Source organism: Heliconius melpomene, chromosome 1, assembly GCF_056956725.1.
Source record: "Heliconius melpomene rosina isolate 202511_hmr_F chromosome 1, ASM5695672v1, whole genome shotgun sequence".
NCBI lineage: Eukaryota > Metazoa > Arthropoda > Insecta > Lepidoptera > Nymphalidae > Heliconius > Heliconius melpomene.
This window is the reverse complement of record NC_140389.1, coordinates 2,309,907-2,333,364: the sequence shown is the minus strand read 5'-3', so window position 1 is coordinate 2,333,364 and position 23,458 is coordinate 2,309,907. Positions and strand designations below refer to the sequence as shown.

General features: G+C 31.8%; 4 protein-coding genes across 6 annotated transcripts in view; 2 read left to right on the top strand and 2 right to left on the bottom strand.

The window, feature by feature from the left end:
• Nucleotides 1-4,487, bottom strand: part of LOC146540939 (uncharacterized) — an 88,938-nt gene extending 84,451 nt beyond the window's left edge. The window contains exon 1 of the mRNA XM_085203613.1: nucleotides 4,252-4,487. Within this exon, the coding sequence (XP_085059739.1) occupies nucleotides 4,252-4,306 (55 nt within the window). The 5' untranslated portion in view covers nucleotides 4,307-4,487. The remainder of the gene's footprint in view (nucleotides 1-4,251) is intronic.
• Nucleotides 4,488-5,154: 667 nt separating this feature from the next.
• On the top strand, nucleotides 5,155-10,077 carry LOC146540938 (uncharacterized). 3 transcript variants are annotated; one of them, XM_085208439.1, is made up of 5 exons: nucleotides 5,155-5,363; nucleotides 5,554-5,795; nucleotides 6,146-6,304; nucleotides 6,788-9,061; nucleotides 9,673-10,077. In XM_085208439.1, the coding sequence occupies exons 2-5, from the start codon at nucleotides 5,627-5,629 to the stop codon at nucleotides 9,741-9,743; spliced, it is 2,673 nt and encodes an 890-aa protein (XP_085064565.1). In that variant the 5' UTR covers nucleotides 5,155-5,363; nucleotides 5,554-5,626; the 3' UTR covers nucleotides 9,744-10,077. The 3 variants fall into 3 exon arrangements, with proteins under 3 accessions (XP_085064565.1, XP_085064557.1, XP_085041007.1); XM_085208431.1 differs by having other exon boundaries at nucleotides 5,159-5,440; XM_085184881.1 differs by lacking the exon at nucleotides 5,155-5,363 and having other exon boundaries at nucleotides 5,554-5,647.
• A 461-nt stretch (nucleotides 10,078-10,538) lies between these two features.
• Nucleotides 10,539-17,386, top strand: Hmbs (porphobilinogen deaminase-like protein l(3)02640). Its single transcript, XM_085184902.1, has 7 exons — nucleotides 10,539-10,820; nucleotides 10,920-10,992; nucleotides 11,485-11,671; nucleotides 11,807-11,889; nucleotides 12,878-13,062; nucleotides 13,549-13,708; nucleotides 14,157-17,386. Exons 1-7 carry the CDS (start codon nucleotides 10,770-10,772, stop codon nucleotides 14,639-14,641), a joined length of 1,224 nt encoding a protein of 407 aa, XP_085041028.1. The 5' UTR covers nucleotides 10,539-10,769; the 3' UTR covers nucleotides 14,642-17,386.
• A 3,666-nt stretch (nucleotides 17,387-21,052) lies between these two features.
• On the bottom strand, nucleotides 21,053-23,341 carry LOC146540936 (mitochondrial import receptor subunit TOM20 homolog). The gene is made up of 4 exons (XM_085208377.1): nucleotides 23,082-23,341; nucleotides 22,582-22,685; nucleotides 22,047-22,151; nucleotides 21,053-21,848 (listed from the first exon to the last, which is right to left on the bottom strand). Exons 1-4 carry the CDS (start codon nucleotides 23,206-23,208, stop codon nucleotides 21,723-21,725), a joined length of 462 nt encoding a protein of 153 aa, XP_085064503.1. The 5' UTR covers nucleotides 23,209-23,341; the 3' UTR covers nucleotides 21,053-21,722.
• Nucleotides 23,342-23,458: the final 117 nt, after the last annotated feature.

Here is a 23,458-nt window from a genome sequence, read left to right as displayed (position 1 = left end):
CAAAATCATCAAAGTCTGCCCGTTCGCGTCGGTCAAACTCATACTATGCCGCCCGAAGGCTAGGTCATTTGGAATCAGTCACATCTTAATTATTTATTAGAATGTTATACAGTAAACTATAATTTCCATCTAGATGAAATGCTAAAAGTGACTATTATATTTATTTTCATAAGGATGAATATCAAATTATAGAAATCATCTAATTTTTGTTAATGTATACAAATCTATATCGGCGCGCGCCATGTATGCATTAAGCAAACTCACTTTGGGTGACGTTTTCTTAAAACAGCAAACTTTGCAAGCCGTTGCTTAGCAACGCGTAGCGACGATTGTTATTAACATGGCGGAATAAATTCCTTGTCAAATTAATTATTTTAATATATTGGTATATAACGAAAATATTACAAATATAAGAAAAAAAAAGTATCCTATGTTCATCCCGGGACCCTCAAGTATCTCTATGTGAGTATTTTATCACAATTAAATTAGCGGTTTGGCCCTGATTGCGTAAAGGACAGACAGGCAGGCAGACAGACAGACAGACAGACAGACAGACAGACAGACAGACAGACAGACAGACAGACAGACAGAGTTACTTTCGAATTTATAATATAGGTATGGATATATATATATATAGTCTTGCAATTCTGAATTATTTCAACATTATTGACGTATTAATATTTATATATGTTTAAATAGGTAAAAATAGTGAAATGAAAAAGAACATCTCTACTCATGTCGTAAAATGAAAATTAAAAATATACTCAATTTGTATTCTCCAAGGACTTTTCCTAAATCACGATCTTACGAACCCTCGCTCTACATTCTGTAATGTCATTGGATATCCTCGTCGCTTAAATTACCTTTTATGTCGAGGGGCACTTTAGAACGATCCACAGAACCATAAAATTAATTTCGTTTACAATCTGTGATTTTAAATTATGTGATTAAATTACAAAATATACACCACTAGCGGCCCGCCCGCGGCTTCGCCTGCGTGAAGTACGTTATTATTCATTTCTGTCTCCATGAGTACCTACGTCATATAAGTGACGTCCATGCAAAATTTGAGATTCCTAGCACATGTAGTTTCTGAGATTTCATGATGAGTGGGTGACCTTTCGATTTTATAATAGATTATAAGATTTTCATTCAATTGAGAAGGAGAAATATTATTATAAATTGTACCAAATTATCGAATATGTAATTCCCACTTTCACATACTATGCGTATATCAATTTTACTATTGTAATTATAGTTCTCGCTGTATTTTTATTTTAAGCACAACTGTAGTAGCATAATGTAATGTTGCAATGTTAGCTGACAAAACATGAGAACTAGTGGTTGGTCTCATTCAAAGAGATATTAAATCTATTTCATCTCAGTCCGTCTGCCCGTCTGCCGTGTCGTGTGGATTGTGGGTTCAATCCCCACTAAGGAAAATTTTATTTTAGATTGTTTTAATTTCTCCCCTCTGGTCACAAAACGCGGTGTTGACCTCTACCTTTCACTACGAAATGTCTTAAAAATCGGGGGGAAAGTGGCGAGCGAGAGATTTTCGCCACTACCTACTCTGCTATGCCGGAAAAAAGGTGAAACTTATTGCCTGTATACATAAAACGCGGAGGTAACCAGCAAGTTTAGGGATAACTGAGATGATTGGTAATGAATGACTGTCGCTAGATTCTTCTTACTTACACCATAAAATTACAGATTTCAAAGAAAATTTTATTACTAAAGCTCGATGAGCTATCACATTTTTATATACTTTTGAGATATTAATACGTAGCACGCGCTTAACCTAATCTAATTAGTTCAACATTATATAATGCATTAATTTTATTATATTGTATTAGTTTATTGGACAAATATTTTTTTTATTTATTGCTTTGGAACACGATCGTAAACAGCGCTATAATGCTTTCAAAGGCGCCAGTCGAATTTAAAATTAATCGTACATCCGTCGGTCGGCTGCAGCTGATACAGGCTTGAGTATGACATACTAACCGATAAATCGTTTGTTACTTTAAGTTGTTGATCTTATCGATATTTTTTTTAAATTTGTTGTCATCATGTAAAATTAACAAAATAAGTAACATAAAAAATTAAATCTTATTTAATAATTAAGGTAGATACCAATATATAGGTATTTCCAATGTAAGACATTTATTATTTACTATATATATGTAGGTATATAATTTAATTTTCTTCAAGCAAATCACAACCTTTCTAGTAAAATGGGGTCGTTAATTTAATAAGCGTCAAGATAAGAAAAGGCTCTATCTAACTCGATACGTCGTCCACTCGATCAATCTAACATATCGCATCATATAAACGAGTCTACGGAAGCGCACTTCATTAATTCCGTTCCCGTACACTATACGACAACCAAACGAAAATATTTATACGATTATGTACTTTATTACTAATGTATTAAGAACCATTGGAAAATAGCTAACACAATTTGTCTTAGAATACAGTAGCGAAACTGATGATTCCAGCATTATACAATACAATGATTAAGCTTTAGTCATTTATAATTAAAATGTCCGTGGGTATAATGGACATTTACTATGACATATCTAGAATAATTTAATAATAAATAGGCTTTTGTTTTACTTCTTCAGCACGACAAGGAACGTCTTTACAAAATATTCTGTTAATTAAAAATTACTCTGTAAATATCCTTACAGTTTTTTTACTTAATATTCATAATTTCTGTACATATCCGATTTCATCATGACGGAGTGGGACAGCGTCTGCTTGTAAATATAATGATTGGGGGTTCGATCGAGAACGGAGTGTCTTAACACTCTACTGACATTAGGCGGAGGACCAATTATTGAAAACGGGAAATAATAAATCACTTCGTTCTCTTTTTCAAAATGAATTATTGCAGGTCTAGCTCATTATGGAAACAGGGAATATTTAAAACTATTCATACATACATATATTTAGAATTTAAATACAAAACCGACATACAGAGTAAGTTATATTCTAACAACATCATTATCATATGCATTCTTAAGATAAAAAGTTTAAACTGAATATCCAGAGACTGATACTAATAGTTGTTATGTCATAAAAGAGATATATACTAAACTAGCGGCGCGCCCGCGGCTTCGCCTGCGTGAACTACTTTATTATTAATTTCTGTCTCCATGAGTACCTGCGTCCTATAAGTGACGTCCCTGCAAAATTTGAGACTCCTAGCATTTGTAGTAACGAAGTTTCATACAAACTTTCAACCCCAAAAACAACCCCTTAGGAGTCGAATATTGCAAATTCCCGTCTTAGCGAGCACCTACGTCCTATAAATAACTCCTATGCAAAATTTCAGATTCCTAGCACATGTAGTTTCTGAGATTTCGTGATGAGTGAGTGACCTTTCGATTTTATATACACTAAATGAAAATAACTTAATAAGTATAATATTTTAGTCATTTAATCATACATTTAGATAAACTTATATAAGTTAAATTAAATTACCGATAAGATATTTTATATTCCTTCCTATATATTTTATTAATATGAGTTATTTTATACATGTACGTAAGTTGAAAAAAAATACATTATTAAAATCAACATTGTTACAAGTTCTCCTAATTTCTTATTGATCTTTTCTTATATGATAACTTGAATTATAACGAATGTTAATATTTTTATATACTATTGAATCTATAAAAATATCCGAAATTAAAAAAAGCTTTTTTTATATCGAAGTAACGGAGTTTAAGCAATATAGGTACTACTACTTAGTCAACTTTTTATAAATAGACACGACCACACAATTTCCCTAAACGTAATCGAACCAAAAGCTTTATGTCTACTTTACATATAATAAAAACTTGTTGTAAAATCGTATATTCGTATAATACATAATAAAACTATCAACATAAATTATGTTTATTTGACAAAATAATGGGACTACACAAAGTTTTCGAGTTGATAACTCACGTTTAGAAAGAAACGTAGGTGGTGATTGGAAGTAGGAACTTCAGGCAACGGACCGATTGAGTGCAATGTAGGTACCATAAGGGGTAATGTAGCGTAAACCTGTCTCTTCCCGTCTTAGTCTTAGAAAAAATAAGTAAAGCAAAAGAAAGAAGTAAGTATGTCTTTAAAGTACTTACTGTACCGCAATACGTCTATCTATACTAAGAAATAATAGCAATTAATTAAAGAACGATCTAACATTTTGTGTATTAGATTAGTAAGATTAAATAAAATCTAATTACAAAATGAACAAACCGAAAAAGTCCTCCCAGGTCATAGAATGATCCGAATCAGCGTTTGCACCGTCCATCTTCTAAACACTAAGCTGTTAACTATACATTTTATAATCCAACAACAGAAAAACAGAGATTTCACACTATTTCAACACTGCACTTCATTTTTATTTGTTGACAAACAAAAGAACATCGCGGCTGTAAACGTGCAAGCGAAATACGCGGCCGCACGGTCGACGGACGACTATTGAATGAAAAAGTTTAGGGCTCCGGCTTGCAGGCTGTACTCTCTGTTACTCTGTAGCCTGTACTCCTTCCTCGCAGCGTCCCTCCTTTGCACTCTGAATGCACGAAATACTATACTAATACATAAATTTAGATTACTTTCATAACATTACAATCTTTAAGTCCAAATTACTAACCAGCATAATATAGAAAACAATGTAATGGAAATATTATGAATACATGAAATTTTAGTAATTTTCTTTCATTATTAATTAAATAATCCAAAAAAGCGAAAACAGAAAAAATAATCCTTTATTACCAAGAGTTAGAAACATAAGATTTTTGTTTGTGATGTCGATGATAAATAGAAAAGAATCTTGTTATTTTCAATTTTGGCGCAAAAAATACCGACAAATTGCTACAGTTCACAGATTGCTGTTAACACTTTCTTGCACCTACCCTACCCTACCTTACGGTATTTTAAATTAAATGAAAAACTATTTTAAAGTATTTAAATTTAGTATAAATATTTCCTAAAATATAGTCCTAATAATTTAACAAGTATAATTAATTTATGTAATATTTTATAAGATGAATCAATATCAATGAGCCTAAGATATACTTTTCATAATTATTAATTGTCGTTACATTTATCCTTTCTTATCGTTTTTTTTTACTATTTCTTGTTTTATTATTTTATGTTATCTGTTATTTTATTTTTTTATCTGGCAACATAAATTAAAATGAAATTGATCGGTTGATTTCTATTCTAACAACATGGCGAACTACCTAACTAGTATATGTTCCTTGATAGCGAACTCTCATTGAAATCAAGTTATTATTGAACCTCAAATTTATAGAAATTGGAAATAAAAAGTGTAGTAAATGAGAACATAACATCACAGTAAAGTAAAGTATTAAGATTTACAAACATAGCATAATTTATTAAAAGAATATAGAAGTTTATTTTCGTCAAAACTTGTTTGGTAACATTTTTCATTTTAAGTTCTTTACATTTATTGCTATGTATTTGTAAATATGAGCAAACATTTGTAAAAGTATCATGTCTTTACTTATACCATGTTTTTGTTTGTTTTAGAGTTATATACACAAAACCAACAAAATTTACACTAAGATCAATGCACTTGTAATTTGAGTTTATATTAATTATCATGCCACGGCGCGGACAAGAGGTAAATGTTCGATTTCCACCCAAAAAACTCAAGATTGCAGAAGAATCTCCTAGTTTAGACGTTAGTTTCTGTGACGATGAAGCCCTGCCACCAGGCATAATATTCACTGATGTTTTACAAAAGAAATGGCGAATTGGCAACCCTATTGGTACATTTTATGTTTATATTAATTTTTTATGCAAAACCCGTAAACAGTCAATTTTGTATCAATAAAGAAAACCTATTAAAGAATATACTCCCAGATCATTCATATATCTCTCAATTGGATTTGATATCCTTTGCTGTAATCTATTTTTAGTTTCATTGTTAAAATGCTGAGGTCCAAGTTGATATTCTTGTTACTAACATTAGTAACTGGTATATCAACTTGGACCTTAGTAACCTGGTAATTTAAATTGCAAGTATATCAAATTATACATATAATGGAGTGTAGATTTTTAGCTTCATGCATTTATTCAGATGAAACACAATAAATTTAAACAATAATTCTTGTTTTAGGTAGAGGTAATTTTGGCAGAATATACTTAGCCTCTGATGAAATTGACAAGGAAGTGACAAAATTAAATGCTCGTTATGTTGTCAAAATTGAACCACACTCAAATGGCCCACTATTTGTTGAAGTTCATTGTCTCATAAGAACTGCACAAGTTTCAAAAGGTTTGCATTGATTAAATTCTAAGGTGTCTAGTAGGTTAAGCAGGAAGGCAGACCCTGGCAACATAAGCCGGGATTAATGCCAAGAGGAAGAAGAAGAATAAAGGAGGTTATCAATTTGACTGTATTTTTTCGTTTTTTATGTTTGTTACCTAAAAACTTTCTGACAATGGTGTAAATGAAAAAGTCACATGTCTTAAATTTGCATTAGGTATGTGCACAACAAATGGAGGAATAGCCTCAATATCACACCAACTAATTTAATGATTCTTTTTTATTGGAAAGGAAACACTTCAAGGATAGTTTGGTGAAAGTTTGATTGGGGGATAAGGTTGAAATAGAGAATTTTTCTTAAACAATACAATTGTTTAAAAAAATATTGTCTTAGTCCTCTTCCTACTCTGAAATATGGAAAAGAGTGTAAAACTTTTTTTTTAAATAAAATATTTCATTTCTAATCAATTAACAAAATAATTTTTTTTTCAGTTAAGGAATGGCGCCAACAAAACATGCAAAAGCGCTTAGGAATGCCTCTATACATAGCCAGTGGATCATTTACTGATAAAAATTCAGGTGTAAAATACAGATTTCTAGTTCTTCCCAGATATGATGTTGATCTCCAGAAAATAATATCTAAAACAAAAGTATTAAATTTAAAAAACGCTCTTATAATAGCTATTCAAATCTTAGATGTTTTAGAGTTTATACATGATCAAGGCTACACACATTCTGATATAAAAAGTTCCAATTTAATGCTTGGTTTTGATGGTAACAAGTTCATTAAAACTATGAAACTTGCACGTTTCTATCAAAAAGATAATAAGCAACTTGTGTTACTAACAAATAAGCTTAGAAAATCTAAGACAAGTAAAGCCCGAACGTCAAACTATTATGATGATGAAGATTTCATTGTTCGAGATAGATCCTCAGTCGAGTCTCCAGAAGAGAGTAATAAAACATTAGCGACTGTTAAAAAAAAAATCACTAAAATTCTATCAGATAAAGATAGCCGCACCCTATACAGACACCACGCATTCAATTTAAGACAACTATCAAATTACGTTGATTACAAAGATTTGAACAGTTCGGTGTGTTCAGATCAATCTTATCAAAAACTTTTAGATGGTTATGGGAATAAAAAAATTCTATATTCACCTAGAAAGATGTGTATAACTGATACAAAAAGTATAATTGAGGATGATTTGGATGAAATTCATAAAGAAGCAGTTATTTCACAATCAAATGGCCATATTTATTTATTAGACTATGGTTTAGCTTCAAAATTCCTTGATTCCAATGGTAACCATAAGGATTTTGGGATGGATGCTAGAAAAGCACATGACGGTACTTTAGAATATAGCTCTCGTGATTCTCATATAGGAGCACATTCTAGAAGGTCTGACTTAGAAACCCTAGGTTATAACCTTCTCGATTGGATCACGGGTACCTTGCCATGGAAAACAACAGAAGTATTAGCTGAACCTGATTTAGTTCATGCTTTAAAGAAAAACTTTATGTGTAATATTAAACTTTTACTAAAAACTTGTTTTAAAACGGAGTTTTATCCTCAGTTCTTAGAAAAATATCTACAATATGTGACGAGCTTGGATTTTACCGAAAGACCTGATTATGACTATTGTAGAAGTTTGTTTAGGAGTGAACTCTTAAAAAGTGGTTGTGTTTTAGATAAAGAACTATCAGTGAATTTTACTGAACCACCAATGTCGCCGATTAACCGAAAAGTGTACTATTCGAAAAACTTTGGCAGAAAAAATACTCCACAAGACTTCTTAGCCCGAAATGGCATTAAAAAGGCCTATGAAAGAGAAAATGTATGTTCCCTAGAAAATGATTTAAAATTAGAATTGCTCAAACAAACTTTAAACACATCCAGTGATGGAATACGAAAACCTTGCACGTCTAGAAATTTCTTTATATCCGACGCAGATTTAGTAGTGCGATTAAAAAAATCACTCATGTCCCACGATATATTTGGTAAAAAACTATCGCCAAAAAACTTAAGATCCAAAAAGAAGAATATAACAAAACGCAAAGGTGTAAAACGGCACAGAAATAGTATAGGTAAATTTGGCAAATTCATGGGATCGGCACGACAATTTACATGGGCTGAGATACTAGCTGGCAACCCTGAAAATATAATACGGAAAGAAAGAAATATGGCAGAAAACAATGCAGACGACGACTTAAATTGCAAATACAGAATTCGAAAACTGTCCAGTGCATCAGAAAATTCGGAAAGTAACACTCAATCACAATTATTACAAAAAGATTACTTACAAAGCTTAAATCCTACTTATGCTATGAAAGAAGTGATTGCAAATTTAAAGAAAAGAATTAATAATAGTAAAGTAACTAAAGACGCAGAAGAAACTTTGCCCAAACTAGAAGGTTATACACCAGCTATGGTGAAAGTTTATAAAATTAAAGAAACAAGGGAAGCTAAAGAACAACTGGAGGCATTAAAAAAGACAAATATTAATAAAGAAGTAATACAAAGATGTACACGATCAACAATCAAGACAAAGCCAAACCAAAATGAAACAAAACCTATACAAAACGTTGGAACTAGGTCAAAATCAACAAAATGGAAGTCCACCGAAGACGATAAAAATACGACAGAACAAAAAACAAACAAAAAAGAAAAACAAAATAATCCAATACAAACAAGAAATCGAAATAAATCTAAAAAAGAACCGGAAATTACGGTTAGCCCTAAAACTAAACCTAAGGCTACTAAAAGTAAGTATAAAGTGGAATATTACATCAGTATTAGATAAAAGAGGCCGCAACGTCACAGAGCCAGTTAAAGCCAGCCACACTTAAAGCGACGCTTGTGGATTCGATTTCCACTTAAAGGGATGAATTATTCTTATTTACTCATTGACAAGAAGAATTAGTTTCGCCTGTCAAATGATAATGTCTAGAAAACAGAATGTCACAAGGTTCCCAGGTTCCCTCTGCCTACCTTACTATATGTGAGATACACAATGAAGCTAATAAATAAGTAGAGTTTTGTATGCATGTTTTTTCATATAGCACTAGGAAATGTATAATACATATGACATTTAAATCTCTTTCACTTTTCTTGTTACATTATTTTCACGCTGTATCCCGCATACAGCAGGGTAGGCAGAGAAAATCTAGTGTTAAGACACAATTTTTTTGCCGATTTCTCAAGGCATTGTCTCCAATGGTGTCTTCGCCAGAGCGAAGAAATGAAATTATAAATGTAACTAAATATTTCATGTAAATAATTATCGACCCACAACCAGTCTACTTACAGGCACACTTTAAGCCCCTGCGCAACGACTGGCCCCTATTAACATTATAAATTTCTTTTTTTTATATAGAAAAACCCAAAAGAACTGAAGTAACAGTGTTTAGAACGAGATTACGGAGCAGTAGACGCAAAAAGCAATAGATATAAGTTACAAATTAGTTTCGTTTTAAGTATCTCATAAACTGTAACTTGGTAAATTTCAGTTCAAAATAAGTAGGATAAGCTTTAATGTCTGCATTTTTTAAATTATTAAAAAAAGTGTATAAATCATATTTTTTATATCGGCAACAAAATTAACTATATTTTTTGATGTAAAAATTACAATTTGAGACTGTTTTTTTTTTCAATAGTTCGTAATTTTTTTTTATTATTTAGTGTCTGTATTTGCCAATTCTTGAAAATACTTGATACGTGTATTTTTGTAATTTCCTTTATAGAAGAAAAGTTTTGAAAAATAATAAATGATTCGTTTCTATATATAGCATTATTATTTTTTGATTATTGTATATTTTTTATGGTTTATAAATATTAAGGATCTATATCTATGCTACGTGATGAATCACGTAGCACATTGCTAATTGCTAGTTTTTGCTGATTTTGTAAGGAAAAAGATTTCTATAAAATATGTAAGTGATCCTACTATGGCAAATAATAGTGTAATAAAAAATACACGTACGATAAATAATTACGTAAAAATACTATGTAAGAAAAAAAATCTCTTAGCCCATGTGACCATGGGTTTAGAATTGAAATAAATACAGTATTTAGTAAATTTTCTAAACTAAAAAAATATACAGAGAAAAAGAATCCGTGGATCCAATGTTTAATTTTTTTAACTGTATGTAGAAAATAAAGCTGGAATCCACGACTATCTAAACATAGACTAACTTTATTTTATAGTCGTTGCTTACTCCTTATCTTATCGTAATGTGTGATGTCACGTTTGACAGCTATTACGTTACTGTCAGTTTGATTACGATATGTTTCGTAAAATTTAAATAATTAATTTTATACATAACTTGTCCACTACAGTGTTAGTGACAAGTTACTTTAGCGTTATATACTAATGCTAAAATAGTTATTACAAAATTCTAATTTATATGATGTTATTACTTATAACATAACCTACATAATTCTAATTTACTTGTTGAATAAATTAATTTTATAATGGAAAATCAAAGTAAGGATGTAATTCGAGTTGGCTCAAGGCAAAGTGAGGTAAGAGCTCACCTAAAACCAAATAGCAATAGTCATTCACATGTTTACTTATTTTAAGTGTTTTAATTTGTAAATATTTTTATTTATTCTTGTTTACAGCTAGCCATCATCCAGACAAATTTCGTAATAGATAGCTTAAAGAAAATGTATCCAGAGAAAGAATTTACGATAGGTATATTCAACTAATAATATATTACAACTTGCCCATAGACTTATTTAACAGCAAAAAAAATTACATTGAATTTTGAATAGTTTTGACAATAAATTGCAAATTATTTGTCATCATAATTATTTTACTCCTTAATGTTATTGTTTCTTTTACAACATACAGACGACAGAGAAAATAATGTTAATAGACTACATTTCCCGGGAACTCCACACTGCCCTTTTTCTACCAGAGTGGTGTAATTAAAATAATTAAATCATCAAAGTCATCTATTTCTTTGAGTGAAACTCAAATCCGTTACCATTGTAACACAACATTGTATTTATAGCCAGGTGCTGTGTCACAATGCAGCTACATGTGTAGTACAACATGATAAAAATTAATCTATAAAAAATGTATATTGTTACAAAAAATTGATTGAGTATTTACATTTAGAATTAACAACCTACAGAAATTCCTTATGAAAAATTACTAACCAAAAATATTACATTATTTCAGTGAAAATGACAACATTAGGAGATCGTATTTTGAACATATCTCTGCCTAAGATTGGTGAAAAATCACTGTTTACAAAAGACTTAGAAGATGCTTTAAGAAATGATTCAGTAGATTTTGTAGTACATTCCCTTAAAGATTTACCTACTTCATTGCCGGAAGGGCTTGCTATTGGAGCTGTATTTGAAAGGTAAATAAATAAATCTAATCAGCTTCACACTGTATTCCGCACACAGCAGGGTAGGCAGAGGGAACCCAGTGTTAAGACACTCCATTCCCTATGTTTTATTTAAAAATAATGTTATTTTTTAATATATTTTCATAGAGAGGATCCTAGAGACGCATTAGTGTTGCGCGACGATGTCAAAGATCACACCCTGTCAACATTACCTGCAGGATCAGTTATTGGTAAGTATTAAAACAAATTTGAATATGTTAAATTTGAGGCCAGTCATGGCGCAGGGGACAAGTGTGTGACTGTCCACTCGAGAGGTTCTAGATTTGATTCCTCTGGTGTCGAAGCAAAGCGCTATTCAATAAGCAATGCCTTGAATTCGGCAAAAAGTGGGGAGCAGAAAGTTAGCCGTTTTCATATTAGTATTTATATGAAAACGGCTAACTTTAAATTTGGTTTATGTGAAATGTTTGAGTTTCTGTGCAAAATTATATAATTAACTAGCGGCTCGCCCGCGGTTTCGCCTGCGTGAACTATATTATTAATTTCTGTCTCCATGAGTACCTACGTCCTATAAGTGACGTCCATGCAAAATTTGAGACTCCTAGCATTAGTAGTAACGAAGTTTCATACAAATTTTCAACCCCAAAAACAACCCCTTAGAAGTCGAATATTGCAAATTCCCGTCTTAGCGAGCACTTACGTCCTATAAATAACTCCTATGCAAAATTTCAGATTCTTAGCACTTGTAGTTTCTGAGATATCGTGATGAGTGAGTGACCTTTCGATTTTATATATATAGAAAATCATTGATTATAATATATAATCCATATTTTTGTTATAATAATTAATTCAAGAAATACTGGGCGGAAAATAAAAAATTACATTTATTATAATATATTGCCACAGTGCCGTAGCGGCCCATCGTCTGACTATAAACACGGAAACAATACATATCACAAATAAAATCACGACGTTGAGTTCCGACACTCAACATGTTTCGAAAATTCTGTCGAGTCTGAACTACTTAATAGCCATAGCAATACTTGCCTATCCTGCTATAAGGGAAACGTTTGACTTTTAAGGCACTTTTTTCTCCACGCACCGCCTAATTATTGTGGCGGAACTTATACAGCAGTAAATCTTCTTACCAGAGCAATGAATGGCAATCGAAACCACAACCGTCCCCTCAAGCGTCAAAATGAAATATATTTGTTATAGGTACATCTTCCTTGCGTCGTACAGCGCAGTTACGGGGTTCATATCCACATTTAACAATAGCAGATGTTAGAGGAAACCTTAACACGAGATTGAGAAAATTGGACGCGGAAAGTAAAGATTATTCAGCTTTGCTACTAGCTAATGCTGGATTACAAAGAATGGGTTGGGGGAATAGAATTTCTAAGGTAATTTAGTATTTTTGTTTTTCTGTATAATCTTTATATTTATACTATTACTAGCAGCCCGCTCGCGGTTTCACCCGCGTGAACTATGTTATTATTAATTTCTGTCTCCATGACTACGTCCTAGTGACGTCTATGCAAAATTTGAGACTCCTAGAATTTGTAGTAACGAAGTTTCATACAAACTTTCAACCCCAAAAACAACCCCTTAGAAGTCGAATATTACAAATTCCCGTCTTAGCGAGCATAAGTCCTATAAATAACTTCTATGCAAAATTTAAGATTCCTAGCACTTGTAGTTTCTGAGATTTCGTGATGAGTGAGTGACCTTTCGATTTTATATATATAGATTAGGGTTACATACCTCAAAGGGATTAAATAGAACCCTACCATTTCTTTGTTTTCCTTAAAACTAGACTTGATGTCTATTCCCTGACTTGTCAATTAAATAGTAGCCTAATTGAATAAACTATTTTTTTCATATTTTAGGTCTTGCCATGTTCTGAAATGATGTACGCAGTGGGCCAAGGGGCTTTAGCTGTGGAATGTCGATCGGATAATGAAGAAATACTCAAAATGTTAGCGCCGTTTAATCATCCCGAAACGTATTGTAGAATTTTGGCTGAAAGAAGCTTTTTGAAGACTCTTGGTAAGATTTGCAAATAATTTCAAATTAAAAGAATAATGTTCATACGAAATAAGTGTTAAATAAAAAAAAAATTACTAACATCTAAGTTTTTGTTCTGGTTAAGCAAACATGTAGTAAACAAAATTTATGAACCAGTAGTCTGAAAGTCTGTTATATTCATTATTACACTACACTTATATTCTTCTAATATTATAAAGCTAAAGTTTGTTTCGTTAAACGCGATAATCTCAGAAACTACTGGTTCCAATTACAAAATAGTTTTTGTGTCCATTTACCAAGGAATAAAAATATAAAGTTCGGCGTTACATTATGTAACAGTAACAGTAGAAGAGAACTCTTAATGGGAATGGAGTGTCTCACACTAATTTCCCAGGTTCCCTGAGAAAAAAATCTATAATAAAATAATTATTTTATTAAAAATAGTCACAAAGTTTTTATTTTTTCTCAGGCGGTGGTTGTAGTGCACCTGTAGGTGTTTCAACGAAACTAAAACCTTTAGACACAACATTTAAACTAACAATATCAGGCGCTGTATGGAGTATGGACGGACTAACAAAAATACAGCACACTATGGACCATAGTTTCGCACAAATAAAAAAAACAACAAAACACAAATTGAGTCCAACAGAAGAAAATACAATTAAAAAAATCAAAATCGATGAAACTACTGTTAACGACAAAAATTATAATCCACTACAGTACCTTGATGATAAAATTAAAAATGGCGACGCTAACTGTATTGATTTGACAAAAGAAGTAACAGAAAAACAATTATTTTGCGGTCTAACGGAAAATATTAGTGTCCTAACGGATGTTATAATCAAATGTGATAACTTAGGCCGAGATTTGGCGAATAATTTAATAGAAAAAGGTGCTTTAGACGTAATGAAAGTAACACAAGATATTATTAGGAGTTCCGTTGTCAAATCTTGATTGTTATTTTCTTTGTATTTGTATATGTCACCGTAAGATTATGAAAACGGTTAGTTTATACTCTTACCCGTAAATTTATAAACAATCCGAGAATTCTGCAATGTTTAAATGCCGGACTTGATTGGCTGCCTTTACAGCAAAATCGACCAATACGCGTGACCACAGTGCTAAAAATCTAAAAAAAGTATCAATAAAATGTTTTTTTTATTATGTGGTGTAAGTACGTTGTATTGAGAATATGTTTTTAATATATTCGAAAATTAAAAAATAAACAATTAAGAATTAAGATTATGTACTCTGACTTATTTATGTACTGACACTTCCGCAGGTATACGGATATTTAAGTGCAGGTTCGGTTAGGTTAGCTATTTTTAAATTTAAATTCTAACCTTTAAAATTTAATTCTAACCTTTTTTATATCATGAGGAAATCCTTTTACGGATACCGGCCCGGACTCGAGCGGGTTATGTGGGAGTCGCGGACTAGCAGATGTAGGCCAAATACCCACTAAAACCTCACGGTGCTCCTCCTCGACCGCCACTGGGTGCGAGACGCGGGCCCCGGTAAAGTGGCCCCGAAAACACCACCGACCGTCCAGAACAAGTCCAAGGTATTTCATGCTCCTCTTGACGTCGATACTGACGCCATCGACAATGATATGGTGGTGGCATACGGTGGTGGGCTCTTTCGAGGAGCATGAAAAATCTAGCCGCCTAATGCGACAGACGACTTCTGCCACCCCAGCCGTTGCCAGAGCCACCGCCTCCCGGTTGGTCCTCTGCTGCGCCAAAACATGCGTATCGACGGGATAGCAGACGATTAATTTTTGCATCGCTGCATTTTGTGATCCCAGGGAGAAACAACTGTCTGCCTGTGAAGACATGGAGTCCCACCTGGACCTCCCGCTGTTCCCCCAATGGAGGCGATCTCCGCCAGGTCCAACATTTCCACAACTACTCTCACGTCCTTGACTCTCTCGTGCACTACGAGCACAACAAACCCCTCATCATCCTTATTTTTTCATCGTTTTTTAAATTTAAATTAGTTTCTACCTTTCCCACGAGTATGAGGGGAAAACCGTCCATCCAAGCAGTGCCCCCTATTCTTGGATAAGCCTAATACGCCACGGGTCGGTCGGTACCCTGGCGGGACCAGCAGTAGTGACAGATCACCCCAACTGCTACGCACCCCTCGCGCTGCTTCGCCGCTTGGGTTGGGGTAGTTTCTTATAAAGGTTTTCTTTCTCACACATACCCTTTATATTAAATGTAAATGAGTGCTGTTGTCTCCGTTCATACAAAAGTACCGTTAACATTTTTCTCAATATAGACATGTATCCTTCATCTCTGCTATTCACAATTACGGTCTTTGCATTATGCAAGCGTTTATAACTCTATCTATAAAACAGTTCCTGGATTGTTCATTTGTAATATGACTTGTACATTAAGCTTTGAATGCGTCTTCTCTGATGATTTTTTATGCTTCATTATGTCTCCAATCATACTGCTAGCTATAAATAATGAGTTCTTGACAAAAGTCAAATGAATTCCTTCAATTTTCTTAATGGCAGTTTTTCGCAATAAGAAATATGAGCCTTCAACTTCTATTATTGTCATTTTGAATAAAAAGAAATATATATAATCTTGTAGAATTGAATTTATCCCTTCAATTTCTTCAATGATAAATAAAATAGATCTGTCAGTGGCAGAACGTGTATGGTGTGGCCCTCGAAAAGCTATTCCTGTTATAATATATCTTTTAGGAATACCATTGTTACAAACATGAAGAATTAAGTATGAAGTATATGTTCCTGAAACCCTGCTATAAAAATGACTTATTTGATCCATAATTCCGTCTATATTTCTATCACCAACATCACCATAAAATTTGTTCAACCATTCACTCATATATTTTTACATGTTTAACCTACCCTTTTCCTCAACTGAACCCATTGAGCATTTTCCAAGAATATTTTTCATTGAAAGATCTGAATAAAATTTTTCAAACCACTCCGGATATTGTCTCCTCTGGATCTCTTTCAGGTTGACACAATCCGTCAATATTTGAATTATGCACTTTACCTTTTTTACCTATCATTAATTCGTCTTTGACATTCTGATCCAATTCATCTCTTGTATTTTGTGGTTTATTCAAATCAACAAATCCAAAATGCTTGCTTGAATTATTATTGTCCATCCATTTGTCAATAAGAGTTTCCAAGGTACTCACCAATGTACTACTTCCTTGAATTAATTTCCTTTCACCCAACAATTTTAATATAAATTTATCAATTTTAATATAAATTTATCAATTTTAATATAAATTTGTCAGAAGCAATTAAATCAGTGTGAAGCAATTAAACCGGTCAATGTCGGTTTGCACTTTCTAACCTAACCTGCACGTGTTAATTAGTTAGTTAGTGTTAGTACATAAATTATATTTTTTACTAATTATATTGAGCCTACTGTAGTAGTTTTTGAATTCTACGGTGAATTATTGCGTTTGACAATGTCGGTTCACAATTTTCGGGTTGTCTATAAATTGGCGGGTAAGATTATAAACTAACCGTTACCATCCATAATCTTACGGTGACATATATACATTACAATTATATTATTTATGTTATTCTTAGAAAAGTTTCTGCGCCTAACGTGTTTTTATGATAATCATAAGAAAGTTATTATAATGTAGTAAATTGATATTTTTTTTGTTTTAACTTATTATTATTTTATTACTGTTATATTACTATTTTTTTTTAAATTCTTACCCATTTATTAACTTGCATATTTCATTGCCTAACTTTAGTTAACAATTACGAAACTATATAGTTTCGTAAATTGAAATAAATATTTCATCTCCTCGAGTGAGGATCGAACCCACGACTAGCCGATTTTCACTGGAATTCTTTATTTTTGATTATTATCTTTCCGAGTGTACAATGCACAAATATTCTAATAACTTCAGGTCGGTCACGACTCATCGACCTTACAGTAATGGATATTACTTACCACAATAGAATAAATATTTAAAAAAAAATGTGTTTAATAAACACAAAAAAATATTCTGTCACCAAAATGTTTTAAGGCTGCTAATTTATTATTAATATTTTATGTCTTAAATTAACTATTGAATTCTTCGAAATACAGAGCTTTTTTAAGAATAACTTATTTAGCTTATTTTTTTTGTAAGTACTTATCAGGGGTATATAATCATAATTGGTACTTATTTCATTTTATTTATGGAAAACGGTTTGTTTTATTGTTATATTATGGCTTAATTTAATAAAATGGTATATGACGTTAAGGTTGTCTTATTACCTTTTAATTTTCGTCTTTTTGACCGTACATTTTGGTATTATTTTTAATACATACTGAAATGTACGAGTATATTAATATTATAAAACTGTAAAGTTGGTTTGGTTGAACGAGCTAATCTCAGGATGTAATATTAATGAATGAATTGAAAAATTATCTTTATGTTGGATAGTCAGTTATAATACACAACGTCACGTTTATCGTGTCGATATATTCACTCTTCAGTTATTTTCATTTGACCATGGGAGCGAAGTTGCAGGTAAAATCTACAGTACGGTTGACTAGTCTTGGCCGTCCTGAATTTTGATTTTCTAAACTTATGCGCATTGTTCACTTAGTAAGAAAATAATCAGTACAGTGGCAGCTAATGCTAAAAATAAATCACGAATTGTTGACCGTACTGTACTTTTATATATGTAAGAATGTTAATGTATTAGTGTGTTGAACTTGTAACTATAAATAAATAATAAAAATAAAAAGCCTTTTATTTCTTGCTTCTTAGTTAGTAGTACATTTCATAAAATAAAAATACAAAATTTTTTCAGTAGATGTTAGTATTGAAGTTAGTATATAATTGATTAGTTTTGTTAATTTTACTTTCTCAGTTCTTCTTATTCTATATATATATTTATTTATTTATTTTTTTTATTTACTATATATTTTTCTTCTTGTTATATATATATATATATTGTCGAAATTATTATTTTGATTTATTTATTCATATTTTTACTTTCTGTTTATTTATGTTATTTATGAATGTTATGCAAGAACCCCTGTGCAGGTGAAGGCCTCCTCCAAAGATGCCCAGTATTCCCTTGACTGGGCTTTTTGTGTCCAATTTATTCCAGCTGTCTTAATTATATCGTCTTCCCACCTAGCGTGGGGTCTCCCTTTTCTACGGTGTCCGTGTGGTCCCGGCCAAGCTGTAACTTTTTTCGTCCATCTATGGTCTTGTAGGCGCGCTACATGGCCGGCCCATTTCCATTTTAGTGATAGTGCTTTTACTAGCCCATCTGTGGATTTTGTTACATTTCTTATTTTTGTGTGTCTTATTTTTTGATGCTTAGCATGCTGCGCTCAATACCTCTTTGGCAAGTTAATATTTTTCTTTTTGTTTTTGTATTAAACTTCCAAGTCTGGCAAGCATATAATAAGCATGGCAAAAGGCAGGTGTTCAGGACATGTGTTTTTATTTCTACTGACATTTTGCTCTTAAATATTTCTTTTAAGCCCCAATATTTGTTCCACGTAAGCTGTACTCGTCGCTCCACCTCTAGGTCATTACTTATTCGCTCGAAACCAATTTGTTTGCCAAGATATATATACTGTTCTGTATATTTAAGCGGTGTTCCTTCTACTGTTATAAGTATCTATTTCTGTGCTGTTTGTCATTAATTTGGTTTTGGTTTTATTCATTTCCAGACCAATTTTTTTGCTTGCATCGTTGAGTGATTTTATCATGCTTTGTAGTTCTGAGCCTGACTCTGAAAACAGGACAAGATCGTCTGCAAATCTTAAGTGGCTTAAGTATTCGTTTCTAATTTTTAAACCGGATTTTTTCCAATCGAGTTGGTTTATGATCGACTCTAGTATTGCTATGAATAGTTTTGGTGACAGAGGGTCTCCCTGTCTTACTCCTCTTTCGACCGGGAACCAAGGCCCTACTGTTTCTAATTTTATTCTGCTCTTGCATTTTCCATATATGCTTTTAATAACTTTGATATATTTATCTTCCACCTTCTGCGTTGTCAGTGAATGCCATATACTGTCATGTGAAACTGTATCGAAAGCCTTCTGGTAGTCTATATAGGCAATGTAGAGTGGATTTCTCATTTCTTGATACTTCTGTATTAGTAGCTCTAGAGTGTGGATATGGTCGACTGTGGAATAGCCTTTTCTGAACCCTGCTTGTTCTACTGATTGACTTGCATCCAATGTCTTGCTGATTCTCTGATTTATTAATGAGGAGAACAGCTTGTAAATACTTGGTAACATGCTAATTGGTCTATAATTTCCTACGTCGTTTGGATCACCTTTTTTATACAATAAAATAATATCTGATTCTGACCACTGAGTGGGAGTTACCCCAGATTTCAAAATACGATTGAAAAGATCCGTCAGTGGTAAAGCAAGCGTTTTGGAGCCTATTTTTAATGCTTCATTTGTAATATAATCCGATCCAGGGCTTTTATCTGTTTTTAGGTGTAGCAACGTACTTTCGACTTCACTCACTTCGATTCTTGGTATATCATTTGTGTTGGTCATTACAGAATTATTGTCTAGATAGTTATTATCATGTGAAGGTGCTTGTGCACGGTAAAGGCTCTTATAGAAATCAGTAGCAGTTGAGATTATGTCTCTACGATTGTATGACCTAGTACCCTTACGATTTAAACCATCAATCCAGGTTTTGTTCGTCCTAAGCTCTTTGTAAGCTTTTTTTGTGCTTCCTGTTTGCTTTAGATGTTTGTGGATAGTGTTATATCTGTGGTCGGTATAATCTTTCTTTATGTATTTGCTCGCTAATTTGTATAGAGCTGCGAGTTTGTTTTTCATTGCTCGAGTTTTGTATTTTGTTTTTTGAAGCTCTTGTCTTTTTTTTATTAAAGTTAACGTACGTTCTGACATAATTTTTGGTTTGAAACCGGCTATTTTGTGAGTATTTCCTGCGGCATGTAAGCTTTTGGTGATTATATTTAGTAAGTTGTCGTAATATGTTGTGTGTGAACTTGTAACTATCTGATATTATTCTAAATTATTAAGTTTTAATAATTTCATATTGATATTTCTATTCTTTAGCTTTTAATGCACTGAGGGCAAATTTAAAACTTTTTTAAATTCTATCACACGGAGGCAGTACCCAATTCAAATATACCGCAAGTCATTCATAATAGTTTTCAATTACTTTTAAAAAGCGTAATGCTTTGTTTTTTTATGACTAATTTCTTTTTTTTATAACTGGTACGCACATGCGCTTTGAATTGTAACTAAAAACAACTACTTTATTAGGCTGAAGAAATACTTAATTTATAAATATGAATTTCTTAACCCAATTTATATAAATTTCCCAAGGTTTGAATTAAAAATAAAAACTAAATATTTGTACAATACTTTTATTCCATAATAAAAAAAAACAATCAAAACGCAACCACTCTTAACAGTGAAACAAGATCTTTAACAAACATTTAAACCTTTGAAATTTTTCTTACAGCCTTTAAAATGTTGAGAAAAACATGATTATAACGAACAGAAAATTTGTTATAGATTCTAATTGATAATTGCAATTAATTATAATTTGGGCAAATATTTTTTTATTTTTTTTAAATAAACATGATTTTTACTAGTCCTAAGATTCTTTAAATTATTTTTCTTATTTTCTACATTTAAATCAAAAGGTAATTAACAGAATTAAATTATAAATAATGAAAGATGAAACAGATTAATCATGTGTTTTTATTTGACTAATATTATGCTGAGCAGTCTACATACTAATTTCTTGGTACAGACTAAAATACCTATTACAAGTCGATTTTTTTATTTAAAGAGGAAAAAAAATAGCTTTACCTAGTAATAATTAGGTAAATGAAATAATATTATTTAACTGCTAATACATAATAATCAACCATATGTTATTTTTTTTATAAACAGCCATTTTGTTTCTGAAGTATAGTTATTTTCTCAAGTAAAACAATTTTTTAAATTTTATTATTATATCTTATATTAGGTTTTAGTCAAATACCATAATAAAATTAAATTTCAAATTATAGTTATTCAACATCCTCCTCTTGTAGTGTATTGTTTGCTCTCATCGAGGCTCTGAGACGTTCGGACACTTCTGGCAATTTCTTTAGTAAGAGATGGAAGATTGGTGCGGGCATTGTTTGTTGGAGCACCTAGAAATAAAAAAACATTATTTTATCTGTTCTTTAACATTTTTAATGTGTTACATAAGAAATGAAAATAATTAATTTCCCAGCAGTGATCAAACCCACAACTGTGACATTTTGACTATAAATACTAATTACTTCTCCTACAGTTGTCACATTAACAGGCACTCTAAAATACTTTATCAAATTATAATAAACTCTTACGCTAAGCAACTGCTGTGTCTGCCCGCACACTGCCACAGCCTGACCTAAATGCTCCACACCAGCCTCTAGATCTCCGGCAGCTAACAACTCTTCACCCAGTTGAATCTTTAATTGAACAGAAAAAGGAAATAAAATCATTTATAAAGTTAATTAGCTTGAAGTATTAAAAAGATTAAAAGCATTGTATTTAAAAATGATAACAGTTATGCATATAAATAAAACAGAAATTTAAAAATATTAATATATTATTCTTAATCTGATTAAAAAGTTGTATAAATTAATTACATTATTTTTGTTGTCATACGGTAATATTAGAATATGACAACTTAATTATGGCATTAATATGATATTACTGCCTGCATGATTATGGAGTCATCAATATAAAATGTTTTCCTGCTCATAGAAAATTAGAATTAAAATTATGATATAATAAATTTTTAATTCTAGTTTTCTATTGAGACAATTATTTTTAAGTTTGAATGTATTGTCTCCATATTAGTATTATATAAAGATTAATAGTAGTAGAGTAATGTACCTGTTGCAAGAAGAACCTCTGCATAGCCTCATGATCACTCATATCAGGTATCGGCCCACCAAGAGTGCGAGATCTTGATGAACTTTGCTGAGCTTTCTGACGGCCTATAACAATATTACTAAGAATTATTCTTGGTTAATGAATACATACATATATGAATGAAAAATCGTTTTATTAATTACTCATACGTAAATTTCTAATTGACTTTCGCCTTCATGAAATGGAAAGTTGCATTTTGCTACAAGCAAATCGATTTATTAATAAATTTCAATTACAATTTTGCGTGTTGGTCAATGAAAATAATGTAACATATAGTAAATTTTTCATATGCGCAACGAACAAAGAATAAATTGTCGCCGACATGACAATATTTTATAGGTTGTATAATTATACAATAGATATTAGAATATGTTTTCATTAATAGGCTTAAATGTAATTTTAAATATATGTTTTATTTATAAATCTAAAATATATCGGGGTATTCACGTTTATATACTTACGGTCTCTCAACTTCTTCTTGAAAAGAGGATCCTTACGACGTTGCTGGTCAAAATAAACACAATATCCCAGGAAAAGTGTCCCAGCCAGGCCAACGGCTAAACCGAGAGTCGTGCGACTAATCTCCATGTTAATTTAAATTATCTAAATAGTCATAAAAATAACAGGATTATTCTATTTTATTTTAAAAAAATCACGGTCCGCCATATATTACTAGTATATAAAAGATCGAATCTCGAAAGTTGGCAATGCCCGTAATCTGAATTCTTATTATGCAAGCATGGCAAGCGATAAAACTGAAATAAGGCACGTTCAATAAAATTCATCATTTCATAAATTTAGACGCTTATATATGAAATAATAATAAATTTATTAAATT